Source organism: Geotrypetes seraphini, chromosome 16 (assembly GCF_902459505.1).
Source record: "Geotrypetes seraphini chromosome 16, aGeoSer1.1, whole genome shotgun sequence".
NCBI lineage: Eukaryota > Metazoa > Chordata > Amphibia > Gymnophiona > Dermophiidae > Geotrypetes > Geotrypetes seraphini.
The window spans coordinates 47,826,819-47,850,217 of NC_047099.1; the positions used below are offsets into that span (position 1 = coordinate 47,826,819).

Genomic DNA, 23,399 nt, shown 5'->3' on the forward strand with positions numbered 1-23,399 from the left:
AGAGTTGGGTGAATTTGGGGGTGACCTTAGCCACTGAGCTGTTGGAATGGAGGTGTTGGTACAGTAAGTCCTTATCCCAAAGAGCTTACAAGGTACCTGAGCAGTGGCAGGTGGTGACTTGCCCAAGGTCATGGGGAGTGTCGCTGGCAGAGGTGGGATTTGAACCCTGCTTCCCTGGTCCTTGCTCTGACCCCCCATCTCTTCCATCTCATCTCGCCCTCTGTATACCCAGTCGTCGTCCCCCCTACAGTGTCGCCCTTTTAAGCTCTTTGTTCTGTGAATCTTCCTTTCCCCTGCAGACCCGGCTGGACCCCAATCCAGTGAAAAATGGCAAAAAGAAGGGCAGGAAAGGCAAAAAGGACAGGAAGGGGAAGAAGAAAAAGAGAAAAGCTGTGTCCGAGCACCAGGAGCTGGTTCCGTCCACTGTGGCCGGGAAGAAGGTAGAACCAGTGCTGGCCATCGACTCAGTGGCTGAGCTGAGCCTGGACCCCACCCTCCTTCCTCTGGCTTCTTAATCTTCACCAGGCCTGATTTCTAGCACGCTAACCCCCAGCCTGACCCCTGGCATCAATCCTCCTTAATCTGATAGCAAGCGGCCCCTGCTGTACTTGCTTGCTTTGTTAACTCTGCATATTCTTAAAACGATTTGTAAGGGGGAAGGGGTTTACAACAATGCTCTGGTAGGCAGGGGGCGCCTCAGTGACCCCTAGCTGAGGAGCTCATGATTGTAAGGTTCAAGGAGGAGGGGGGAAGGAGCTCTGCGATGTGGCCTTTGGCTGCCTTGCAGTGACTTGCGAAGTGAAGTGGGAGGGGCAAATAAAGGACCTCCAGGGTAATTGGCAGTGGTACTATAACCCAGTAGATGCTGGTTCTGAATGATCCAGAAGGCCAAAGGATTAGGAAGGAAATTTCCAGGTTCAAAGGGAAATAGTTTAAAAAAAAAAAGTGTTGGGGGTGAAGGGTGCCAACTGGATCCAGATTCATAGGATAGGGTTGATCCAGTCCCGGGTTTGCCCAATTGCATGCAGGGACTTGTAGTTCTTAATTTTCCCATTGCATTCCCTAAGAACAGCAAGACTACAAGTTCCAGCATACACTGGAGTAAACCCAGGACTGGATCAACCCTGTCCAGCAAATCTGGCTCCAGTTGAGGGGAAGATACATTCACGTCCTTACACAGCTAGAGATATATTATTCTAATGAAATACTAGGTCCTGGATTCTCATTGCATTAGCGTTATCAATCTGATGTTAATAACTGATACTAAAAATGAAGCTCCAGCATTCCCGGCTTTCCTTAAGACAAGTTTCAAGTTAACTGCGCCATTGAAAGCTTTTTTTTTCCCCCTGATAACCGATGAAAGGAACTACTGACCTGCTTGAATATTTTTACTAAAACGTTCTGTTTGTCTTTCTCCCAGAATGACTCGGCTACCCCCATCTTTTCACACAAGCATAATGCACCTGTCTCATCACTAATCATGATGCGCCATTGTCCCCTCCCGGACTCATTCTGATGTGCTGTTCTATAAGACTTATGCAGTGAGGATGGGGAATTTAAGATTTGCGTACTGAGCGAGGGAGTGAGAGGGGCAGGAAAACTTGGACTGAATCATCCTGTCTTGGAACAGACTGAGCTGTTGGGGGAAGGGGGGTACCGGAGAGCGTCTGTTTTGATAGCAAGTAACACAGTTCCTTCTTTGTCCTGTCCCATTAAGGTAGAGCGTCTCGCCAAGCCCACCCCAACGGAGGAGGTTTTTGCTGAGGAGGATTACTACCCTGCTCCATCGGAAGATATTTTGGTCTCCACAGTGACGATAGGCCCAAATATAACGGACTATGAGGTACTATGAAATGGGGAAAGGGAAAAGAGCAATGGGAGGCAAAGAATGTCCAAGATGAGTGGAGAAATGCTTTCGGGAGGGGTTTGCATAACCTTTACAGTTCTCCTCCCAAATTCTATAAACAGCACTCAAAAACTGTATGTGCAAACATGTCCGTGTGCCTATTTTACGCAATGTAATTGAGTAATGAGTCAATTAGTACCATGCGTAGTAAGAGGGAGTGCCCTGCCCCAGGCGCAGTCATCACAGGGGGGGGGGCACTGTCACAGGCGCTTCTTCTCCTCTCTGACCCCACGTACCTCTTTAAATGTTCACAGCGTCTTCCACTTGCTGCTCGCGCTGGCCTCGGCTTCCTTCTGATGTCATTCCAGGTCTCAGGATCAGGATGTGACATGAGGAGCACGCTGCAGGTGAAAGATGCTGCTAATGGGGGATCCACGCCTAATTTAGGTGCGAGGATTTACACCAGGCTTTAATTGGTGAAAATCCTCACGCTCAGATCCTAGCACTATGCGACACTCTGTACACAGCGCCCAACTGGGATTGTCATTTATAGAACAGCGCTTGGCACTCATTTTTTCCAGCCACAAATTTGGGTCCATTTACTGGATCTAGAGACGACACTGATTGATGTTCTCCACTGTCACTGAGGCACTGCTGAAAGTCATGGGCTTATGCTTAGGCAGAGATCTGTGAAGGAGGTTGGACACAGGCAAAGATTGGCTGGGGCTGGGATGGAGAGGAGGTGTGGAAGAATTTTGAGAGCAAGTGAGACATGTGTAGGATGGTTTAAGCACGTTGGATTCTGCTCAGATGCTGGGGATAGAGCACATGACCTGTTCCAAGTGCCTTCAAACCTTATCCATCCTTAATTCCAAAGAATTTCCCAAGATCTAGTTTGTCCTCCTCTGTGGTTCTTGAGATTCCTTCCAGGTCTATCTCCCTATGCTTCTAGATGACATACTGAGATCCCCCTCCAATTCCATGCTTTTATGACTGTAGTTTAGATGATCCCCTGAGATCCCCTCCTACACCATGCAGTACTTCTATGAGTCTAGTCTAGATGATCCCCCCCCTCTTATACCATGCTTCTGTGAGTCTAGTCTAGATGATCCTCCCCTTACACCATGCTTTTGTGAGTCTAGTCTAGATGATCCCCCCTCTTACACTATGCTTCTGTGAGTCTAGTCTAGATAATAATAATAATAATAATAATTTTATTCTTATATACCGCCATGCCCATCGAGTTCTAGGCGGTTCACAACAATTACATTAGGATCCGCATTGACATGCCGATTTACAAACAATGTATTGGATTTACAACACCTTCAGCCAAACATGGCTGAAGAAGCGGAAGTGGGAAGGAGAGAAGGAGGAAAGTGGTCAATAGAGGGGGGGGGGGGCAGGGCCGAACGGGCCGATTTACCACAATTTATTGGATTTACAACAACTTTAGCCGAACTTGGCTGATGACGAAGGAGGGGAGCAGGAAGACAGCGATCAATAAGGGGGGGAAAGGGTCGAGCGTGTGGCCAGGTGATCCCCTCCTCTTACACCATGCTTCTGTGAGTCTAGTCTAGATGATTCTCCCCTTACACCATGCTTCTGTGAGTCTAGTCTAGATGATCCCCCTCTTACACCATGCTTCTGTGAGTCTAGTCTAGATGATCCCCCTCTTACACCATGCTTCTGTGAGTCTAGTCTAGATGATCCTCCCCTTACACCATGCTTCTGTGAGTCTAGTCTAGATGATCCCCCTCTTACACCATGCTTCTGTGAGTCTAGTCTAGATGATCCTCCCCTTACACCATGCTTCTGTGAGTCTAGTCTAGATGATCCCCCCCTTACACCATGCTTTTGTGAGTCTAGTCTAGATGATCCTCCCCTTACACCATGCTTTTGTGAGTCTAGTCTAGATGATCTCTTGAGAGTCTTTTCATAGTCTTGTTCTTCCATAATGTTATGTGGAGGATCAGAGAGAGGTAAATTTTTATGTCTTGCCGCTCCCCTCCTGTTCAGCTTAAATTAAATAGCTTCTTCCAGAAAGGTACTTGGTCTTGTGAAGAGTGGAAGAGCCCAGAAGCCAGAGAGATAAAATACCTTTGGGCTTGCTTATGATTGGCTTCAGACTGGATGCATGTGCTCTGCCATAAATCATTCTTTCTCGGGCTTCTCTTTCTCTTTCATCGTATATCCTCTTTCCTGTCCTTTCACACTGTTATTAATTTTCTGTAGCCCTTGGAATATTTTCCCCTCTAGTGTTTTTCTTTAGCCTCTGTGGCATTTTCTTCACTTCTCTTTGACTGACACCCCATAACTGGGATAGATAAAATTAAAGAGATTAGCAAGCCAGCCCCTGCCCCAGCCTGCCAATGAGTGCTGAGCTATGAATTACACCCAGTTCCAGCTGCTTGAGTGAGGGGCTCCACAGTCAGCCTTCAGGCGCTGTCCCTAGTATTTCACCCCGTCTCTGGCCCGCCTACTTGCTTTTGTCAGTTTTGGGTTTCCTCCACTAGTGGGTACTTTTAATAATGTTGCGTTTGATCTGCTTTTTCTTTTCTTTTTTTATATTGTAAATTCGCTTAGAAATTGGATAAGCGATCAAATCAGATTTTAATAAAACCTTGAAACCATGTTGCAGGAGATTATGGAGTATATGCCGGGCAGGGAAGAAGATCCCACGAGACGTGGTGAGGAGTTCGAGATCCATGAGTATGAAGAATACTATGACCCTGAAGCTGACCGCAGGTCGGAGAGATTTGAATCTGCCGAATGGGGAGATGTAGAAACTCAGCAGAGAAAGGTATGCGTGGCTGAAAAGGTTCGGCCCGGCATCCTCGATCCTCTGAGAATTGTGGAGGCTCCTTATTTGCTTCAGTCTAAAGTTCTCTTACAGACAAAGAAACATCAAAAATCACGGAACACATAGGGACTGTAGGACCCACCTAACCTGGTGTCCAGCTGGCGATGCCACTTTTCTCTGGCTTTCTGAAACTTCTTTGCATCTGGGGGTCTTTTTGCATTCCTTGGGACAAACTCTCTGGAGTTCGCCTTCCTCTCCGTCCCTTCCATTCCCCCTGCTCTTCTCACTCTGTCCCATGACGTTTCTCCATTCCCTTTCTACTCTCACCAGCCTCCTAACTTCTCTCCATGCAGTGGCATAGGAAGGGGGAGAGGCGGTCTGCCCCTGGCATCTTCTTGGTGGGGGCACTGGCACCTATCCTCCTCTCTGCTCCTTCCCTGTCCCGTCCCCCCCCCATGCATGCATGCCCCTTCCCTTCCCTCATACCTCTATAACATTCACGGCACGAACAGCAACCCCTTCCTGCTGCTCGTGCCAGTATTGGCTCTTCCTCTGATGTCACTTCCTGGACCCGCACCTAGGAAGTGACATCACAGGAAGAACCGATGCTGGCGCGAGCAGCAGGTTGGGGTTTTTGCTCGCACTGGAAACGTTAGACGTACAGGGAAGGGAAGCAGCACGCGTGTATGACAGGAGGGAGTGGGGAATGAGCGGATGGGGTGGGGGTGGAGAAGAGGGTAGGGGAAGGGCACCACCACCCTGGACGCCTCTCATCCTCGCTACGCCGCTGTCTCCATGCCAAGACTCTCTCCACTCTATTAACGCTCTGTCCCATCCCCACGTGCCTTCCATTCTTTAACTCCTCTCTTTATTGCGTACTTCTCTCCATTCCCTCCCCCTTCCCCACTGCCTTTACCCTTCTGACCAGGCGGAAAGAAAATCTGAATTGACTGCATTTCAAAGCCTGTCCAGAGTTTCCTTTCTCCTCCTGGGCTTGTGACGGTGGTTTCTGTTCTTGTACATCCAGAAAACATCTGGGCAACCATTGATTGAACCGAGCAGGAGAAGTTAGAGAAAGGAGTGGAGGAGAGCAGAGGCAGAGGAATAAAAGATAGGGAACAGAGACCGAAGAGAAAAGGAAGGTTGGCGCCCATTCCAATAATGGTGTCGACAACTATGCCATTGCTACTCCTGTCCCAGCATGCACTGCTTCCAAAGCCCTGTTCACTCGGTGCCTTGGTATTGCATTTCAGGCCACGCATCCTGAGAAGGGAGAGAAAGGAGAGCCCGCTTTCATTGATCCGGTAAGTATGGTCAAGAACTCGGCACTCTGGATGTAGACGGCTGGGGTCTCTGCAGGGAGGGTTGGGAGGCTGGCCTGGGAAGGACAGGCTGACAAGGAAGCTCTCACACCTTCATGTCTTTCTCATTATAGGGGACAGTGTTTGAGGGACTCCCGGGACCTCCAGGATACCCAGTAAGAAAACACTATATTACACTCTGAGGCCTAAGAACAAAAGAAGAGATGAGTTTTGGAGGAGTTAGCGCTGGTGTTATATTTCTGAGGAAAATGGAAACCGGGTTGGGGCAGGTTTACCACCCATTAAATTGCCAGCTAATAGGAATCTTCCCCCAAGTGTTTTCAGTTCCTCTGGACTCTGCATGTTACTGAAGTCTCTGGTAATTCCATCCCCTTCTCAACTTCTCTTTCTGCCTTTTCTGAGAAGTCATATTTTGTTTCTTTTTGAAAAATCTGTGTACTATATCACTGCCCAGGAAATATTACATGACGGACAAATACCGTACGTTTTTTACCATGGAATGCCCTCTGTTGCCTCCAAGTGACCACAGCTTGGAACTGCAGCTGTGTCATGGCAGACCTGCTACTCCATTTGAATACATAAAAGTAAAAGTTGATACTCGTATAAAACCAAACATATGAGGTGATAACCCTTTTATCCCACCAGCTGTGTAATAAATCAGATGCGTCTTTCAAAGCTCAAAGTGAATGCCCTGCAGCCATTCTCTGGTCCATGCAGAGATGTTCAAGAATCTGGAGAAATTTCATGCCTTTGGGGACTCCAAGACAGGAAGGATTAGGTTTTCAACCAGGGCAGCTGTTATTTAAAGATGGCTCACCTGTTCGCCCAGTGCTGTTTCATGGAGAACATGAGGTTTCAAGGGCGCCTGGCAAGGTCACTTGGTGGAACACGAGACTGTTATTTCATATTGTTTCTAACCTGAAATGACAGGAATATCCCCTCCAAATGGCCATTGTTTCCTAGTGTTAACAGCCGCCATGCACAAGTCAACTTTGATCCCCTGACCTCTGGGTGGAAGGCAGCCACCGTTCACCCTCGCTTCGCCACCGATTATGAGAGTTTATGCAGTGCGCTGACAGTCGCAGGCGAGAAATTCTGGTCTGTGTGCCCCTTTGCCTTAATCTGTTGCTTTTTGGTTACAGGGTGAACCAGGACCTCCTGGCGTTATGGGCCCACCCGGTGTCCCCGGAGATCCTGGCGAGAGGGTAAGAACTGAAGCTTGAGACACATTGCATTCTGGGGCATGACCCCCCTGTCTGATTCATGGCCTGTGTTCACTGAACCTCATCTTATCTAGCACATCCAGGAATTACCCCCCCCCCCTCCTCTCTTCCTGCTGTTTTCATCAGCATCTTCCCCCTCTTCCCTTAGTCTATAAGACTGATTACCTTTAAGAAACCCCCAGGACCTCTGCATAGCCTTGCTGTGTGTGGTGGGTGCTTAGCAGTGGACTGATAGCTCTGTCCCCCCCCCCCCCCCCCCCATTCCATCCATCACCAATGCCTGCTATAAGACCTAACAGTAGAGGCTAAGGACTAGATGGGCTATGAGCATTGAATTAACCTGTGAGGTGACTTTCTGCAGCAGGGCTGTGAGGCACGTTCTGGAGGCCATGAGGGGGGGGGGGGGGGGAACGTCCATTTGGATCTTCTTCAGATAGGCCAAATTTCTGTTTGTATGGATTCACTAAGGTGCTGCTGTCCTTTTCCCATTCATATTTCCCCCTTCCTTCCTGCCCCTCTTTTATTATAAACTAAGTGGCCATAAAATGACTCCCCGGCTCTGTGACCCCCCCCCTTACCCTTAGAAATGGCTATGCCCTGGATTGCAGATGTTAGCAGGAATCGGGGGTCACACTTGTAAATCTTTTCCTAATCCATGCTATATCTGAAGGTGTCTGATTACAAATTCCCATCTTTCCCCTCTCTTCTCTCCATCTCCCTCTCTCCCCTCTATCACATGCTCTTCCAAATCCATGCTTTCTACCTGTCCTTTCCTCTTTCCCTCTACCTATTCTTGCCCCCATCTCTCTCACCACACTCTTTTTCCTTTCTCGCCTCCATTTTCTGTGGACTTCTTTCACTTCTCTCCTCACCTTTTGCCTCCATTTCCCTCTCCTTTACCTTTCCACCCTACCTCTCGCCACCCCAATCTTTTCCTTCTCTTTCTGCTACTACTTCTAGGGTCCCCCAGGACGGTACGGTCTCCCAGGAGCTGACGGGATTCGAGGTCCTCCAGGAAACATGATCATGTTACCGGTAAGTTCTAGCAGGTGGTGGTGGAGGTCCGCACAAATCCAGACATCCTTTGAGGTATTGGAGGGTACCTTTCCCTCCATCCTCTGCTCCAGGCTTATGCTGAGCGCTGGACGTCACTCAGGACAGACTTACAGGGGATTATGGCCTCTGACAAGTAATTCTGTAATTCTGTGGCATGGATATGCAGTGAGAACATGTGTCCACCATATCAGTTCTAGCAATGTTTTTCATCAACTCACTGCCTTTCGGCATGTCTAGCTGGCATGTGTGTACAGAGCAAAGTCAGATATGCTCATAACTTCCTCATTCAATTACCCTGTGACGTTGCTTAGAATGGATTTTTAAAAAAACACCAAGTAACATTGGTTCTCCTAGTTCACTTCCTCTACCACTGTTTCACCTTTACAAAGATTAAAGTGATGTAAATTGGAAATATAACCTTCCTTGCCTCTCTTCTCCTACTCACCCCCATAAGACAGGCTTTGTGGGCCATCAGGGAGCCACATAAAGTGGTGTATGCCAGTAGGAGGCATCCCATGGGCCTTCATGCCACACTCCTTCTCTCTCTGGTTTAACTAGGCCTCAAAAATTAATGCTGAGGCCCTAATGATGCGAGACCCTTTCTTGAGGGAATTGGAGACTCGGTAAATGTGTTTTGAAGATTAAAAGTTAAATTTAAGGCTTAAATTACCTGAAAATTAAGTTAATAATACGTGAAAAGCTAGCAGAAATTACATCCCTAATTATGCAGTGTTTCAAGGCCCCTGAGCTGTGGCAAACCTGAAGAAACAGCAGGAAGGTGTATCTGTCTGTGTCAGGATGTGGCGATGATGACATCACAAGGTGTCTCTAAAACCAATTCTATCAATGCCTTTGGTTTTTGCTTTGCTTAGCCTGCAAAATTTATCAGACATACACCTATAAATACACAGACCATTTCAACTGGTTTTTTTTTTTTTAAGAGAACTCACTTTTATTCTAAGGGACTCTGACTCGCACACCCATAACTTCTCTCGTTGCTTGGAAATATAACACCTACTAGTCTGAATAAAGAAGCTCTCCCTGTATTAGATTGCGTTTCTTTCATAGTGCTAATTCTCTTTTCTCTCTCTTCCTCCTACCTCATCTCACACAATAGTTCCAGTTTGGAGGTGGCGATTCTCAGAAGGGCCCCATAGTCTCCTTTCAGGAGGCCCAGGCCCAGTCCATCCTTCAGCAGGCCAAGGTAAGAGCTGAAGCCCAACATGGGGCCTGGGTCCAGGGACTCTGTCCACCATCAGATGAACAGACGGATGTTCTAGTGAAAGACACTGAGAATGTGATATCCTGAAAACTAATACGTGTGCTAAATAATACTTCCGGTGCTTAGGTAATAGTAACGTGTCCATTTTTCATGTTTCTAGCTTGCGATGAAAGGTCCTCCAGGCCCCACGGGTATGACGGGGAGAGCTGGGTCTCTGGTAAGTGCGGATACTACTTATCCCTACTTTCTCAGCACACCCAACCCAACTAGAGCTTGGCTTACAGTCTCCCAGTCCATTCTTCCTACAAGAGTCCATTTTCCCACAGTTGGCATGCCAGCGGAAGAGCATTTCATGGAGGTGAACGGGAAAATGGGGGTGATCAGGCCTATTTTAAAAAGAGGTCTGGCTTATAAATCTGAGTAATTTAATATGAATTAGGGAATGAGCAGCCAGGAAGTTTTCATTTTTAAGTTGTCTCCCAGGTCATTGATGGGAATTTTCATTTCCATCACTCCCCCCCCCCCTTAAAAAAAAAATCATAGCGCAGTTTTTAGTGCTGGCTGAGGCAGTAACAGTTCTGATGCTCAAAGAAATTCTATGAGCGTTGGAGCTGTTACCACCACGGCTGGTGCTAAAAACCGCACTATGGTTTTGTAAGGGGGGGGGTTGTTAATTTTCATTTGGACATTTTGTCTGTTTCCAATAACACTGCACAACAAAGTTTTTGCTTCCTGAACACTGCTGGGTGTTTCTTATAGAATTTTGGGTGCTGATCATGAATATTACATCAAAAATTACCCATCACGTACCATTTCAGAGAAATCTTCAATTTTGTCGTGATTTTTTCTTATATTTGGATGCAAACAATTTTTTCTCCCATAAGTGTCTTATCAACAACGGTTTGTGCCGCCTGGGTATGTCCATGCATAAAATCTAGCCAGGTTGGAAGCTGTTTTATGGAAGATGACATCCTGGGCATGTCTGGGCAGGTCTGAACGAGCTTGCGCTGTCTCACCATGCTATAATGGTGGCTTCCATACACCGATCCTGCTCATTTGGTTAATATAGATAGTCCGTGTGTGTATATAGTATCAGTATAGTAAAGTATAGTAGTATAGTAGCTGTAGCAATATAACAGTAAGTAAGCTTGATGCTATAGACGTTTTGGTGTCGGGCAATATGTCTCGTCGGTGTCGTAACAGCCGCGACACATTCTGCTATATCTGTGGGGAATATACACTTACGCCTCAGAGACGTTCGATGACTGCCCTTGTAAAGAAAGCCTATCATCTGTATTTTGGCTGCAAAATAGGTGATCAAGACAAGCAATGGGCGCCTCACATTTGCTGTGCGACATGTGCTGTTAGTCTGAGAGCCTGGCTCAGAGGTACTCGAAAGACGATGCCATTTGCTGTTCCGATGATATGGCGAGAACAGAAAGACCATGTGACGGACTGTTATTTCTGTTTGACTAATGTGTCTGGTTTCTCTGCCAAAAACAAGAAGTCAATTGAATATCCTAATCTGCCTTCAGCAATGAGACCCATGCCACATGATGACAGTCTTCCAGTTCCGAAACCACCAGAGGATTGGACCTTAGACGAACCAGATGAAGAAACTGCAGTGCAGGGTTCTAACAGTGACATTGACCCGGATTTTGAACCATCCTCATCAGGCGATCCACATCTGATAACACAGTCCAAATTGAACGATTTGGTCAGAGATTTGGGTCTGTCAAAAGCAAAAGCTGAGCTGCTAGGTTCGAGACTGCAGGAATGGTGTTTGCTATCACCAGGTACGAAAATTTCTGTGTTTCGAGACCGGCATCATGATATAACCAAATTTTTTGCACAAGTCGACAGTCTCTGTTTCTGTTGTGACATTGAAGGATTGTTCTCGGTCTTTGGTTGTGATCACAACCCGGAAGAGTGGCGTCTTTTCATTGATTCGTCAATGTTAAGCCTGAAAGCTGTTCTGTTGCACAATGGCAACGTTTATCCTTCAGTACCTGTTGGCTATGCAGCACATATGAAAGAAACATATGAGAATATGGAAATGTTACTAAAGTATGTCCAGTATACCAGGTATAACTGGAATATCTGTGGAGACCTCAAAGTCGTTGCTCTGTTACTAGGACTGCAGCTTGGCTATACAAAGTACTGCTGTTTCATCTGCGAATGGGACAGCCGAGACAGAGAGTCGCACTATTCTAGAAAGAACTGGCCACTCCGTAAAAAGTTAGTTCCAGGACAGAAAAATGTAGCACATGAATCGCTTGTTGACCTGACAAAGATATTTTTGCCTCCTCTTCACATTAAACTGGGACTCATGAAGAATTTTGTGAAAGCAATGAACAAGGAAGGGGAAGGTTTTCGTTATTTAAGACAGATGTTCCCAAGAATAACTGATGCCAAGATCAAAGAGGGTATTTTTGTTGGCCCCCAGATCAGACATGTTATGAGTGACAAGCGATTTGAAGATCTGTTAGTTGGGCCGGAAAAAATTGGCTGGAAAGACGTTGTTGACAATTTTCTGGGCAATTACAGAGCCCCAAACTACATTCAGCTGGTAGACAAACTTCTCAAAGCATACAAGAGAATGAAGTGCAATATGTCACTCAAGATTCATTTCCTCCATTCACACTTGGACTTCTTCCCCGCAAATCTCGGTGCTGTGAGTGACGAGCACGGTGAAAGGTTTCATCAAGACATAGCTACGATGGAGAAACGATACCAGGGCAATTGGAATCCGTCAATGCTTGCCGACTATTGTTGGATGCTACAACGTGATGCACCAGACACTGAATATAAAAGAAACTCGGGAGCAAAACACTTTTAATTCTGTTTCATTTAGTCGCTTGTGCGAAACGTAAACTTGACTATATATTTTATTGTCAGTAAACATAAAAATGTCTATTTCTCATAGTTCTTACGTGATGCAGTAAAACCAAAACCATATTTGAGCATACCAAGTTGGTACCTGTCATAATCACCAAAAACTTTTCAGGAATCAAGACTTAACCAAAAAATTGTTGTGCAGTGTAATAGTGCGCAGTTTCTGAAAATAGCGCTTACCATGTGAAAAGAATGCGTGCTATTTATTTTCCTGATAAGGTTTATGTGGTTCCACTTTTGGGAAAGAGTGTACCCTCTGCTGAAACATTGCACCCCGTTTCCAAAGACTGCTCACTTTTACCAGCAACTGGCAAAATAACAATTATTTTTTTGTTTTTTTTTTGGGGGGGTGGTTCTGCTTGTTTAGGCATGTTGTGGCAATCAGCCCATTTCTAATAGGAAAAAACCTCCACCTGCTTCTCTCCCCCACCAGAGGCTTAGGAATGACTGTTCAGGGTTCCATTCCTGGCTCTGACCCTTGGGGTGAATTTGCTTCCGAAATGAACCCTTTTTAAAAAAATCTTCTTGAAGCCAGTTAAGCATGTGCCCTACTGGGACACATGGATGCCAACCGCAGACTAGACTGGCACCAGAAGCTGCTCTGTCACAGCTATACGCTGCCGGTGGGAAACAGGGCTACGGAGGAGAGTGTTGTAAGCCACACCGAGTCTGAACAGAGCATGAAGGTCACTGTTCCCAGCTATTCTCCAATGACGGTTTCCATTTTCTGTCTTTGTATTTAGGGCCCTCCGGGGAATCCAGGTCTAAAAGGAGAAGTGGGGGATGTAGGACCCCAGGTAAGTTCTGTGAAATGATTGGATAGCACTGTTCAGTGTGTAAGCGCACTCCAACACTCCCACTCACTCACCCATCCATCAACCTCCATAACCGCCCCCCCCCCCCACACACACACCCTGTCTCTAGACTAATGTCTTCCTGTGGCCTAAATATTGTCTCTCTCCTATCTTTATCTGCTTCCTGCCCCCCACCCCCTCTTTCTTGTTATAGGGTCCCCATGGAGTGCAGGGCCTGCTTGGCTTTCCAGGGAAAAGAGGGAGACGGGTGAGCACCAGAGATCTTTGTACAACTTTTTCTAAAGAATAAGAGCCTTAAGATTTGACATCAAATGAGGCTATGGATTTTTTTCCCCTATAATTATTGTAGTTCTATCTCAGTCCCTTTTGTATCAAGTTAGTCCTTGTCCAATTCTGTCTAGATTTTAAGCTGTACTATAATGACTGTTTTTATCATGTACTTCGATTTGACGTCAAATGAGGCTATGGATTTTTTTCCCCCATAATTATTGAATCTCAGTCCCTTTTGTATCAAGTTAGTCCTTGTCCATTTTTGTCTAGATTTTAAGCTGTACTATAATGACTGTTTTTATCATGTACTTCGCTTAGAGGTTTCATAGGCGATATTATCAGATTTTAAATAAACCTGAAACCAGACTGTTCCTGCCTCTCCAACTCAAGTGGGCTTAGAGACCGCCTGCTCTCCCTGTATTTCCAGACAGCTACACACCTGAGAAGGACAAAACAAATCCCGGTGGTATTTCAGTTCCAATCCCCAGCTCTGCCCCATGAGGTTCTGCTGGCAAATTGCAGCCTTGGTTCCTCTGTCTCTTATCCACATTGCTGCCTCAGTATTACGGTTTCAGTAACATGGAACAGTTATGACCGTTGGGGTTCTGTCTGTGATATTGTTGTATCACTGATGGTGAACTGTCTTGCACCTTGGAAGGACCATTGTTATGCAGCATGTGGAGTGTGTGAGCATGAGGCCCTCTCTGACTTGTCTTCTCTTCCCCTCCCTTCTATTTTAAGGGTCGTGCTGGTGCCGATGGAGCCAGGGGACTACCTGGAGACACTGGACCAAAGGTCAGTCTGCCTGCTTATTCATAACTTTCAATGGACTGGTTTAATGCTGGCCACAGAGACATCGATGCGCCTCGTTAGGACTGTGGAGAAAATAATGGCTTTATGTCCCAACAGGGTGACCGAGGGTTTGATGGCTTACCCGGACTGCCTGGAGAAAAGGGGAACAAGGTGAGGCAGCTGCTGTCCTCCTGAAATTTGCACAGTTTTCTGGATACTTCTTCGTGTCGTATGATGAAGTCTTTAGTTTATTTATTTCTTAATGCATTTGCTATGTCGTTCCAACTGAAGTGGTTTGCAATAGTGCTTCAGTTACTAAACTAAACTAAATCTTAAGTTTATATACCGCATCCTCTCCATGAATATAGAGCTCGGCACGGTTGACAAAAGTTTAATAAAGGAAGAGAATAGCACATTGAGTTTGGTGGATTGAGAATAGGGGGGGAGGAGAGCGTTACATTTTTGTGAAAAGACTGGTTTTCAGATGCTTACGGAATAGTTGGAAGGAGACCTGAGTCTGCAGTGGGGTAGTAAGGTTATTCCAAAGCCCTGTAATTCTGAAAAAGAGAGATTTTCCCAATTTTCCCGCATAGAGGATACCTTTTAGTGAGGGGAAGGAAAGTTTAAGTTTTTGGGTGGGCCTGGTATTGTCGGGACTCGGGGAGTTCCAAGATAGAGGGATTAGAGGAGGGAGGATGCCGTGTAGGATTTTAAAAGCTAGGCAGGAGCATTTAAAATGAACCCTGGCGATTATTGGGAGCCAGTGGAGTTTGGACAAAAGTGGAGAGACATGGTCAAATTTACGTTTTGCGAAGATCAGCTTGGCCGCGGTGCTCTGAATTAGTTGAAGTCTATGAAGACTCTTTTTTGTTAGACTAAGGTAGATGGAATTGCAGTAATCTAGTTTGGAAAGATGATGGATTGAACAAGGACGGCAAAGTGTTGTTGGCGGAAGCAGGAGCTCACTTTACTCAGCATGTGGAGGCTGAAAAAGCATGATTTTACCAGGGAGTTGAGGTGGTCATTGAAGGAAAGAGAAGAGTCGACGATGATGCTAGACCTACAGTAATAGCTAGAAGCCATTACATTTACATTTAAGCTCAATTAATACTCATGCAACCCCTAAACAACATAAAACCAAAAGACACACAACTCAATCTCATATCAACTCATCAAGAGCCCTTAGTGTAAAACATTAGGTTTGTAACCTTTCATAAAATGATCTAGATGGGCTTCTAGCCGGAGGAATTGTAGGAGACAGTCCATAGCATAGGGGCCAAATAAAAGAAGGTTGATTCACTTGTGGAATCCAATCTGGCCCATGAGAGAGAGGGATCACCAAATGTTCTGGATCTGAGATCCCAATGGCTGAATCAGAAGAGTAAATTAGCTAATAAGAACATAAGATTTGCCTCTGCTGAGTCAGACCAGTGATCTATCGTGCCCAACAGTCCCTTAGGTCAAAGACCAGTGCCCTATTTGAGTCTAGCCTTACTTGCGTATGTTCTGTTCCAGTAGGAACTTATCCAATCTTGTCTTGAATCCCTGAAGGGTACTTTCCCCTATAACAGTTTCCGGAAGAGCATTCCAGATTTCTACCACTCTCTGGGTGAAGAACTTCCTTACGTGTGTACGGAATTTTTTCCCTTCTAACTTAGCGAGTGCCCTCTCGTTCTCTTCACCTTGGAGAGGGTGAACAGTCTCTCTTTCTCTACTAAGTCAATTCCCTTCATTATCTTGAATGTTTCGATCATGTCCCCTATCAGTCTTCTCTTTTCAAGGGAGAAGAGGCCCATTGTACGGCAACTCCCCCAGTCCCTTAACCATTTTTGTCACTCTTCTCTGGACCCTTTCGAGTAGTACTATGTCCTTTTTCATGTATGGCGACCAGTGTTGGACGCAGTATTCCAGGTGAGGGCGTACCATGGCCAACGCCATGATAACCTTTTCAGATCTGTTCGTGATCCCCTTCTTAATCATTCCTAGCATTCTGTTATCCCTTTTCGAGGTTGTCAAAAGAAAATGTTCCAAAGCCATCTTATATTTCACGCAATATGAACATGACTCTCACCTCTTCCCTGGGCCGGCCACTGTAATTGAATCAGTTACAGTGGCTGTCCCAGGAATCAATTATAGTGGCCGGCCTGGTGAAGAGGTGAGAATCATGTTCTGAATCTGCAACTGAGGTGAAGGATTCTGCTGGCATGTTGCGTCTGTGTAGGAATCTATAACAGTCCATCTTGTTCCAGTTTCCCTGTAGCAGGCAAAAATTTTGTTCATTGAGTATTTTGATCCTTTACACTGAATTACAAGACCTTCTAGGAATGATTAAGAAGGGGATCATGAACAGATCAGAGAAGGTTATCATGCCACTGTACTGGGCCATGGTGCGCCCTCACCTGGAGTACTGCGTCCAGCACTGGTCACCGTACATAAAGAAGGGCATGGTACTACTCGAAAGGGTCCAGAGAAGAGCGACTAAGATGGTTAAGGGACTGGAGGAGTTGCCGTACAGTGAAAGATTAGAGAAACTGGGCCTTTTCTCCCTCGAACAGAGGAGATTGAGAAGGGACATGATTGAAACATTCAAGGTACTGAAGGGAATGGACTTAGTAGATAAGGACAGGTTGTTCAGCCTCTCCAAGGTAGGGAGAACGAGAGGGCACTCTCTAAAGTTGAAAAAGGATAGATTCCGTACGAATGTAAGGAAGTTCTTCTTTACCCAGAGAGTGGTGGAAAACTAGAACGCTCTTCCAGAGTCTGTCATAGGGGAAAACACCCTCCAGGGATTCAATACAAAGTTGGACAAGTTCCTGCTGAACCAGAACGTACGCAGGTAAGGCTAGTCTCAGTTAGGGCGCTGGTCTTTGACCAGAGGGCCGCTGCGTGAGCGGACTGCTGGCCACGATGGACCACTGGTCTGACCCAGCAGCGGCAATTCTTATTTTCTTATGTTCTGACCCCTGATGCAGGTGGAGACACTGAAACACGGCCCATTTTGGGTCCATCATTAAAGCAAGATTACCTGGAACTTGAAGGCTCTTTGTGCTTTATTTTGTGTACCTTTGTGGTTTGTACTTTGAATCCCTCTTCTTTTCTACGGTTTGACCAATGAACAAAGAGTTCCCGTAATCAAATCTAGTCAGGATTAGTGCATGAATTAATTTTACGCATTGACGGTTTGTCTATATAATGCCAACTTAATCTTATACGACTCAAAGCACCAACACAACTTACAAATAACTGATGATATGAGGCTCAAATGCCAACCATGAATCTAAAGTCATGCCTAATATTTTAACGGAAGATTCATAGTGATGAGATGTGGTCTGGTAGTTGTGGAGGAGCATTCGATATAGGTAAATAATCCATTATACAGAAGGCTTTACACAGAGCTCTGCCCTTCCCCTCCCCCCACACACAGTTTTGCTGTTGCACCTCATTCCTGCCCTTAAAACCCCTGCTATTTCAATTCTAAAACCCTCATGTGTATACACAGCTCTGCCAATGCACCTCGCTCCTTCCTGAGCATCCCCTGCCATTCTAGTACTGGGCTGCTCCCCACATCCTCAGTTTCCTCACTGACCAAGCTGCTTAGTGATTTGATGAAGATTAAAATTGCCAGGTTCATACTTATCTGTGACCTGTGCCTAGGGGTCTCCAGAGGCAGATCTGTCATCCAGTTGTGCTACCCAGCACCCTGATTCCTCATAGCAGGATCACACCAGCCCCAGGTAAGTCGTCACTGAATGCATTCGCATCCTTCAGCTACACCTCACGAATACTATTAATGAAGCATCACTAAAGAAAGCTAGACACCATTAGCAGCAGGTTAATTGCTTCTTTTTCTGTTCTACCATAGGGAGAAGGTGGGAAACAAGGATCCATGGGCTCGACGGGTGCAAATGGAGAAAAGGTAAAGGATTCCCCCCCCCCCCACCATCAATTCAATGGGACCCACGGATCTGGGCTTTGAAATGAAAACATATTAATTTAATGGGGCATCTTCTCACAGCGGCAGATGGGGTGGATGGTGAGAAGACCCAGGAACTGAAGGAGAGGATGAACAAGCCATGAAATGGAGGGGGAGGGAGAGAAAAAGGAGATAGTGTGGACCTGCTGGTGGCTTTTGAAATTTCATCTCATCAGGGCTGAAATAATGGAGCTGATTATCCATTTCAGGGTTCTGAAGGCCCCCCAGGACCAAGAGGCTCACCTGGAGAACCTGTAAGTTACCCTTCTGTGTCATTCCTTGGGTTCTGCATCCACAACCCTATATGTCATGTCTGACTGTCCAGATTAGATTGTAAGTTCCTTCAAGCAGGGACCGCCCCATTAAATGTCAAATTGTACAGTGCTGCGTACACCTTTCAGCACTATATAAGTGATAAATAGTAGTAGTAGTTCCTTGAGGTAGTTGCTTGAGTAATGCACTGAGTGGGACGAAGGTGGAGTTGATGTGCATATCTAGTGGTGAAATTCATCCACTAAACAGTAGACCAGTAGGAGAAGGTTCAGAAGAGAGAGAGAAGGGAGAACGGGAGGAACAAGAAGGGTGAAGGGGGGGTCCATGTTACTATTGCTCAAAGGCCTTCTGAAATAAACAAATTTTCATCACGTTCTTGAAATTAGCATCTCTGAATCTACAGGCTCTATGTTCCAAACCGTGCCATCTGTTATTTGAATCTCTCTATAGATTTGTTTTCTTTATAAATGTTCTTTCTTTCCAGGGATCACGGGGTCTGATTGGCTCAAGAGGATCTCCTGGCCCTCCAGGACAGCCGGTATGAAAAAAACATCTCTCCCCGCCCCATCTAAAATTTCCTTCACATTTTGACTCCATTGAAATCCAACTTCTCTGTTGGTTTCCATTTCTGTCCTTTGCACAGGGAGTTGGTGGCCTGGATGGCTCTCCTGGTCAGAAGGGGAACTTGGTAAGATATTTGTCTGTTTAGTCCTTCTTCCTGGTCCTTTCCTCCTTGTTTGACTGCAATAAGTCTCAGTAGGCTGGGTTGGATCGATAACTGGCTACTGAATCTGCTGTGGTGAAACCCAGTCTAGAAGGAGTAGAAAAGCTAGAAGTCTGATTTTCTGAAAGCTCTTTGTCCTCCCAAAAAACTGAAGATGGGCATCTGTTGGGCCTAGAAGATGAAGCAAGGTCCAACTGTCCACCTTCCTTCCTAACCTTTCCTAACTGGAGGAAGAGCAGCTATTGATACCTCGTCTTTGACCTTCTGCATAATGGTTCTGTTGGAAGATCCCTCATGATTTTTGTTATAAAGTAAAATGCTTGTTGCTTGTGTTGCAGGGTATTCAAGGAGAACCAGGGGCTCCGGGCCAGCAAGGGAACCCAGGACCTCAGGTAAGTGCTCTCTTGACTCCTACACAGTCTGCTTTTCCTTTAAGCTTTGTTGCTTATGGATAAGCTCTAAAGAAATGCATGGAGATAAAACATAGGATAATGTCGTTGAATCAGAGAAAAATAGGGCTGAAAAAGACCTCTAGATTTGTAAAAAGATAAGGATGGAAAGGACTTTGGGAAGTTATTTACAGTCATAGAAAGATAGAACTAGAAGGGATTACGAGATCATTAAGTCCATTTGTTCCCTCCATGTAGGATCTACTGAATCTTAAATATCTCAAATGGACGTGTCTAGCTTTTAGTGGAAAGTGGGTAACTTGATCCAGCACTCAGCTGGCCTCACACCTAGAGAGTTATACCTAATGTTTGACCCTTGGAACAATGTCTACCCCTGTGCCTGAAGAAGAGGGGGGTGCTTAGGGCTCCTTTTACTAAGGTGCGCTAGCGTTTTTAGCGCATGCAGGATATTACCGTGCGCTACACGGCTAGAACTAACACCAGCTCAATGCTGGCATTAGCATCTAGCCCGCGTAATACCACGCGTTAATGCCCTAACGCAGCTTCGTAAAAGGAGCCCTTAGTCTCCACCCTATTCATAAAACTCCTTTATTTATTTGAAGGCTACTATTGAGTCATCTCTTTTCTTCTTCAGACAGAACAATCCAAAATTCTTCAATTTTTTTTTCTCTCATAGATCAGACTATCTAAACCTTTCATATTTCTCATTGGTCTTTTTTTCCAAGGTCTGGGAACTTCTTGTTACATGTTGGAAGTTAATGTTTGAGGTGTAGGGCAGTAGGAAATTTCCTGTGGCAGGATATCTGAAGACCTATTGGTATCTGATTTTTGTTCTTCTCATTTCCAGGGTCTCCTTGGCCCTCAGGGGCCCATCGGGATGCCTGGTGAAAAAGTAAGTCCTTAATCCAAGAGAACTTTCACAAACTTTTCTATACCAGATGTTGGATGGTCAGGGATCAGCTGAAATGTGAGCAGTGCGATGGAGACAGCAAGGGTGGGATGGGTAGACATGAACAGTGGAAACTTTCTCAATGTGCAGCTCCCCAAAGAAGCCAAGCTGCAAAGGACATAAAGGACTTGAATCCAGAGTGCTGAGAGAGAACCCCAACCATTCGCGACAACCACCCTACCACAGGAAACCCTAAAACCTGCCGTGCTAGGTCAGATCGTGGGCCACCAAGCTTAGCATCCTGTCTCGGACAGTGGCCAATCAATGTCACATGGAAGAACCTGGCAGATTCGGTGGGATGAGGCAATGGTGATTTCCGCATCTGCATGACTGGACCTGTCTGGCAGGAGCTTGTCCACATTCCCCAGCGACAGTGAATTGCTGCTTCTTAGCTTCTTGGAGCATCCTTTCACCTGATTCACCCAGGCCATCCTCTTCAGGATTGTGTAGACCTCTCTCAGATCTCTGTTCAGCCATCTCTTCTTCATGCTGAAGAGCCCTAACCTCTTTAGCTTTTTTTTTTTGTAGTCAGAGAACCCAACTCTGGTGTCATGCTGAGAATTCCAGTACACTAGTACATCTGTCTGGAGAGAATCTCATTTGCATCTCAGACAGATCCACATACTAGTAAAACAAAGTGAGACTTATCTCATGAGAGGACTCCAAACACATGTGACTTAGGATCTTAAATAGATTCATAACTCAGATACAGTCCAGTGGTGTAGGAAGGGGGGAGGGGCGGATCACCCCAGACGCTGATCTTGGTGGGGGCGCAGGCACCTCTCTGCCCCTCCCCCATGCCATGCTTGTGCCCTCCTTCCCTCCCGCAGTACCTCTTTAAATCTTCACCACCATGCGCAACTTCTCCAGCCTGGTTCCCCTCTGAAATCGCTTCTGGGTCATGGGGCCAGGAAGTAGAGAATGACACGGTGACAAAATTCATCACCGTCCCCGTCCCCGCAGATAACCGTGGGAAACCATCTTCATGTCATTCTTTAAGGAAAGAGGGAAGAATCAGAGTATGAATGGCCACAACCACTGACCCGCAAGCTTTGCTTTGAATAATGCTGGTGTAGAAGGAGAGAGGATGAAATAGACACTAGAAAATGACATGGGTTTATTTCCCGTGGTTATCCGCGGGGACGGGAATGGTGATGAATTTTGTCATCGTGTCATTCTCTACCAGGAAGTGACATCAGAGGAAAGACAATGCCAGCGCGAGCAGCAGTCCGGAAAAGTTGCTCGCATTGGCGAAGATTTAAAGAGGTACAGGGGAAGTGAGAGCGTGAGTGTAGCGTGGGTGGAGGGGTGTAGAAGGGGAGGGGGAGCATGGAGAGGAGGGCGCTGGAGGGGGCACCTTCTACCCTCGCTACACCACTGATTCAGCCTATACAGAACTTTGACACAGCATGGCAGTAACCCTGATGCATCCAAGCTAGAACCTTGTAGACCAGGGATCTCAAACTCCCTCCTTGAGGGCCGCAATCCAGTCGGGTTTTCAGGATTTCCCCAATGAATATGCATTGAAAGCAGTGCATGCACATAGATCTCATGCATATTCATTGGGGAAATCCTGAAAACCCGACTGGATTGCGGCCCTCAAGGAGGGGCTTTGAGACCCCTGCTGTAGACACACCCAAGCTAGAACCTTGTAGACACACCCAAGCTAGAACCTTCTAGACACATATAAGCTAGAACCTTATAGATATATCCAAGCTAGAACCCAGTTCAAATCTTGAACAACTTTCAATCTTCAGATTCAAAGAGGATCTGTTTGGGGCAAGGAGACCAACAGGAGCCAGGTCAAGCTGTCAAAAATATTAGTCTTTTTTGCATTAGAGGACAATAGATTAAAGAAACCAAATGGCGGAGTCAATCTTTCCAGCAGCCAGCTGACCATTTTGGGTAGATGCACACCTTAATTCCTATGTGGAACTCCCCATGTAGACCCTCCTCCCCTATGCTCTTCATTAATCCTTTAAAGTAGCACCACTGGTCTTTATGGTCACATCTGCTGCTCCGTGGTGGATACCACCAGGGTTTCCTTACTGTGATGGGTTGGATGGCAACTGGGTTGTCACTGCTGCAGGTTACCCCACTGCATTATGGCCATCCTCTTGGCACCAGGGATCCTGTATGCATTTAACATGTTCCGTCTTCCTCTACAGGGTCCCCCAGGCAAGCGGGGCCTGCCAGGTCTCTCAGGAGCTGATGGACCCATGGTAAGTTCCTTAGCGACAAATAGCCTATCATAAGTGGTCTAGCCAACCACAGGAATTTACATATTAAAAATTCACTTCCACATGTAATTAATCCACTATAACCGGTTTTCCTGTATTTTTTAGGGCCACCCCGGTAGAGAAGGACCAGCGGGTGAGAAAGGAAACCAGGTAAGAATCAAAGCTGGAAATGTTTTGATGATCAACTCCTCTGTCCTAGAGATGGGGGGGAGGGGGGGGGTAGCATAGGTACAACCTAGACCAGTGGTTCTTAAGCCTGTCCTGGGGGACCTCCAGCCAGTAGGGTTTATAAGACATTCCTAATGAATATGCATGAGTGAGATTTGCTTATAAAGTAGGCATGCAAATTTCTCTCATGCATATTCATTAGGGATAACTTGAAAACCTGACTGGCTTTAAGAACCACTGACCTAGACTGTGAGTCTGTCAGGACAGATAGGGACAACAGTTAATAGAACCTGATTATTATTCAATGTATTGTAAACCGTTTGCCATTGCACGGACCATTATGTATGGTTCCAAATCTCACCACGTTATGCCTATTTTCCGTGATTTGCATTGTCTATTTCATCTTGCATTGGATTTAAAG

The 23,399-nt window shown here is 46.0% G+C and overlaps 1 protein-coding gene across 4 annotated transcripts in view; it reads left to right on the top strand.

Moving 5' to 3' along the window:
• The window catches only part of COL5A3 (collagen type V alpha 3 chain), a 93,719-nt gene that overhangs the window by 33,961 nt on the left and 36,359 nt on the right, over positions 1 to 23,399 (top strand). For 3 of the 4 annotated variants that reach the window (XM_033924511.1, XM_033924514.1, XM_033924513.1), the window contains 21 exons: positions 300 to 440; positions 1,718 to 1,843; positions 4,485 to 4,646; positions 5,900 to 5,950; positions 6,082 to 6,123; positions 7,111 to 7,173; positions 8,152 to 8,226; positions 9,365 to 9,451; positions 9,630 to 9,686; positions 13,108 to 13,161; positions 13,373 to 13,426; positions 14,191 to 14,244; positions 14,359 to 14,412; positions 18,104 to 18,157; positions 18,424 to 18,468; positions 18,972 to 19,025; positions 19,131 to 19,175; positions 19,550 to 19,603; positions 20,469 to 20,513; positions 22,739 to 22,792; positions 22,916 to 22,960. In XM_033924511.1, the coding sequence (XP_033780402.1) occupies positions 300 to 440; positions 1,718 to 1,843; positions 4,485 to 4,646; positions 5,900 to 5,950; positions 6,082 to 6,123; positions 7,111 to 7,173; positions 8,152 to 8,226; positions 9,365 to 9,451; positions 9,630 to 9,686; positions 13,108 to 13,161; positions 13,373 to 13,426; positions 14,191 to 14,244; positions 14,359 to 14,412; positions 18,104 to 18,157; positions 18,424 to 18,468; positions 18,972 to 19,025; positions 19,131 to 19,175; positions 19,550 to 19,603; positions 20,469 to 20,513; positions 22,739 to 22,792; positions 22,916 to 22,960 (1,416 nt within the window). The remainder of the gene's footprint in view (positions 1 to 299; positions 441 to 1,717; positions 1,844 to 4,484; positions 4,647 to 5,899; positions 5,951 to 6,081; positions 6,124 to 7,110; positions 7,174 to 8,151; positions 8,227 to 9,364; positions 9,452 to 9,629; positions 9,687 to 13,107; positions 13,162 to 13,372; positions 13,427 to 14,190; positions 14,245 to 14,358; positions 14,413 to 18,103; positions 18,158 to 18,423; positions 18,469 to 18,971; positions 19,026 to 19,130; positions 19,176 to 19,549; positions 19,604 to 20,468; positions 20,514 to 22,738; positions 22,793 to 22,915; positions 22,961 to 23,399) is intronic. The other variant, XM_033924512.1, reaches the window with a different exon arrangement.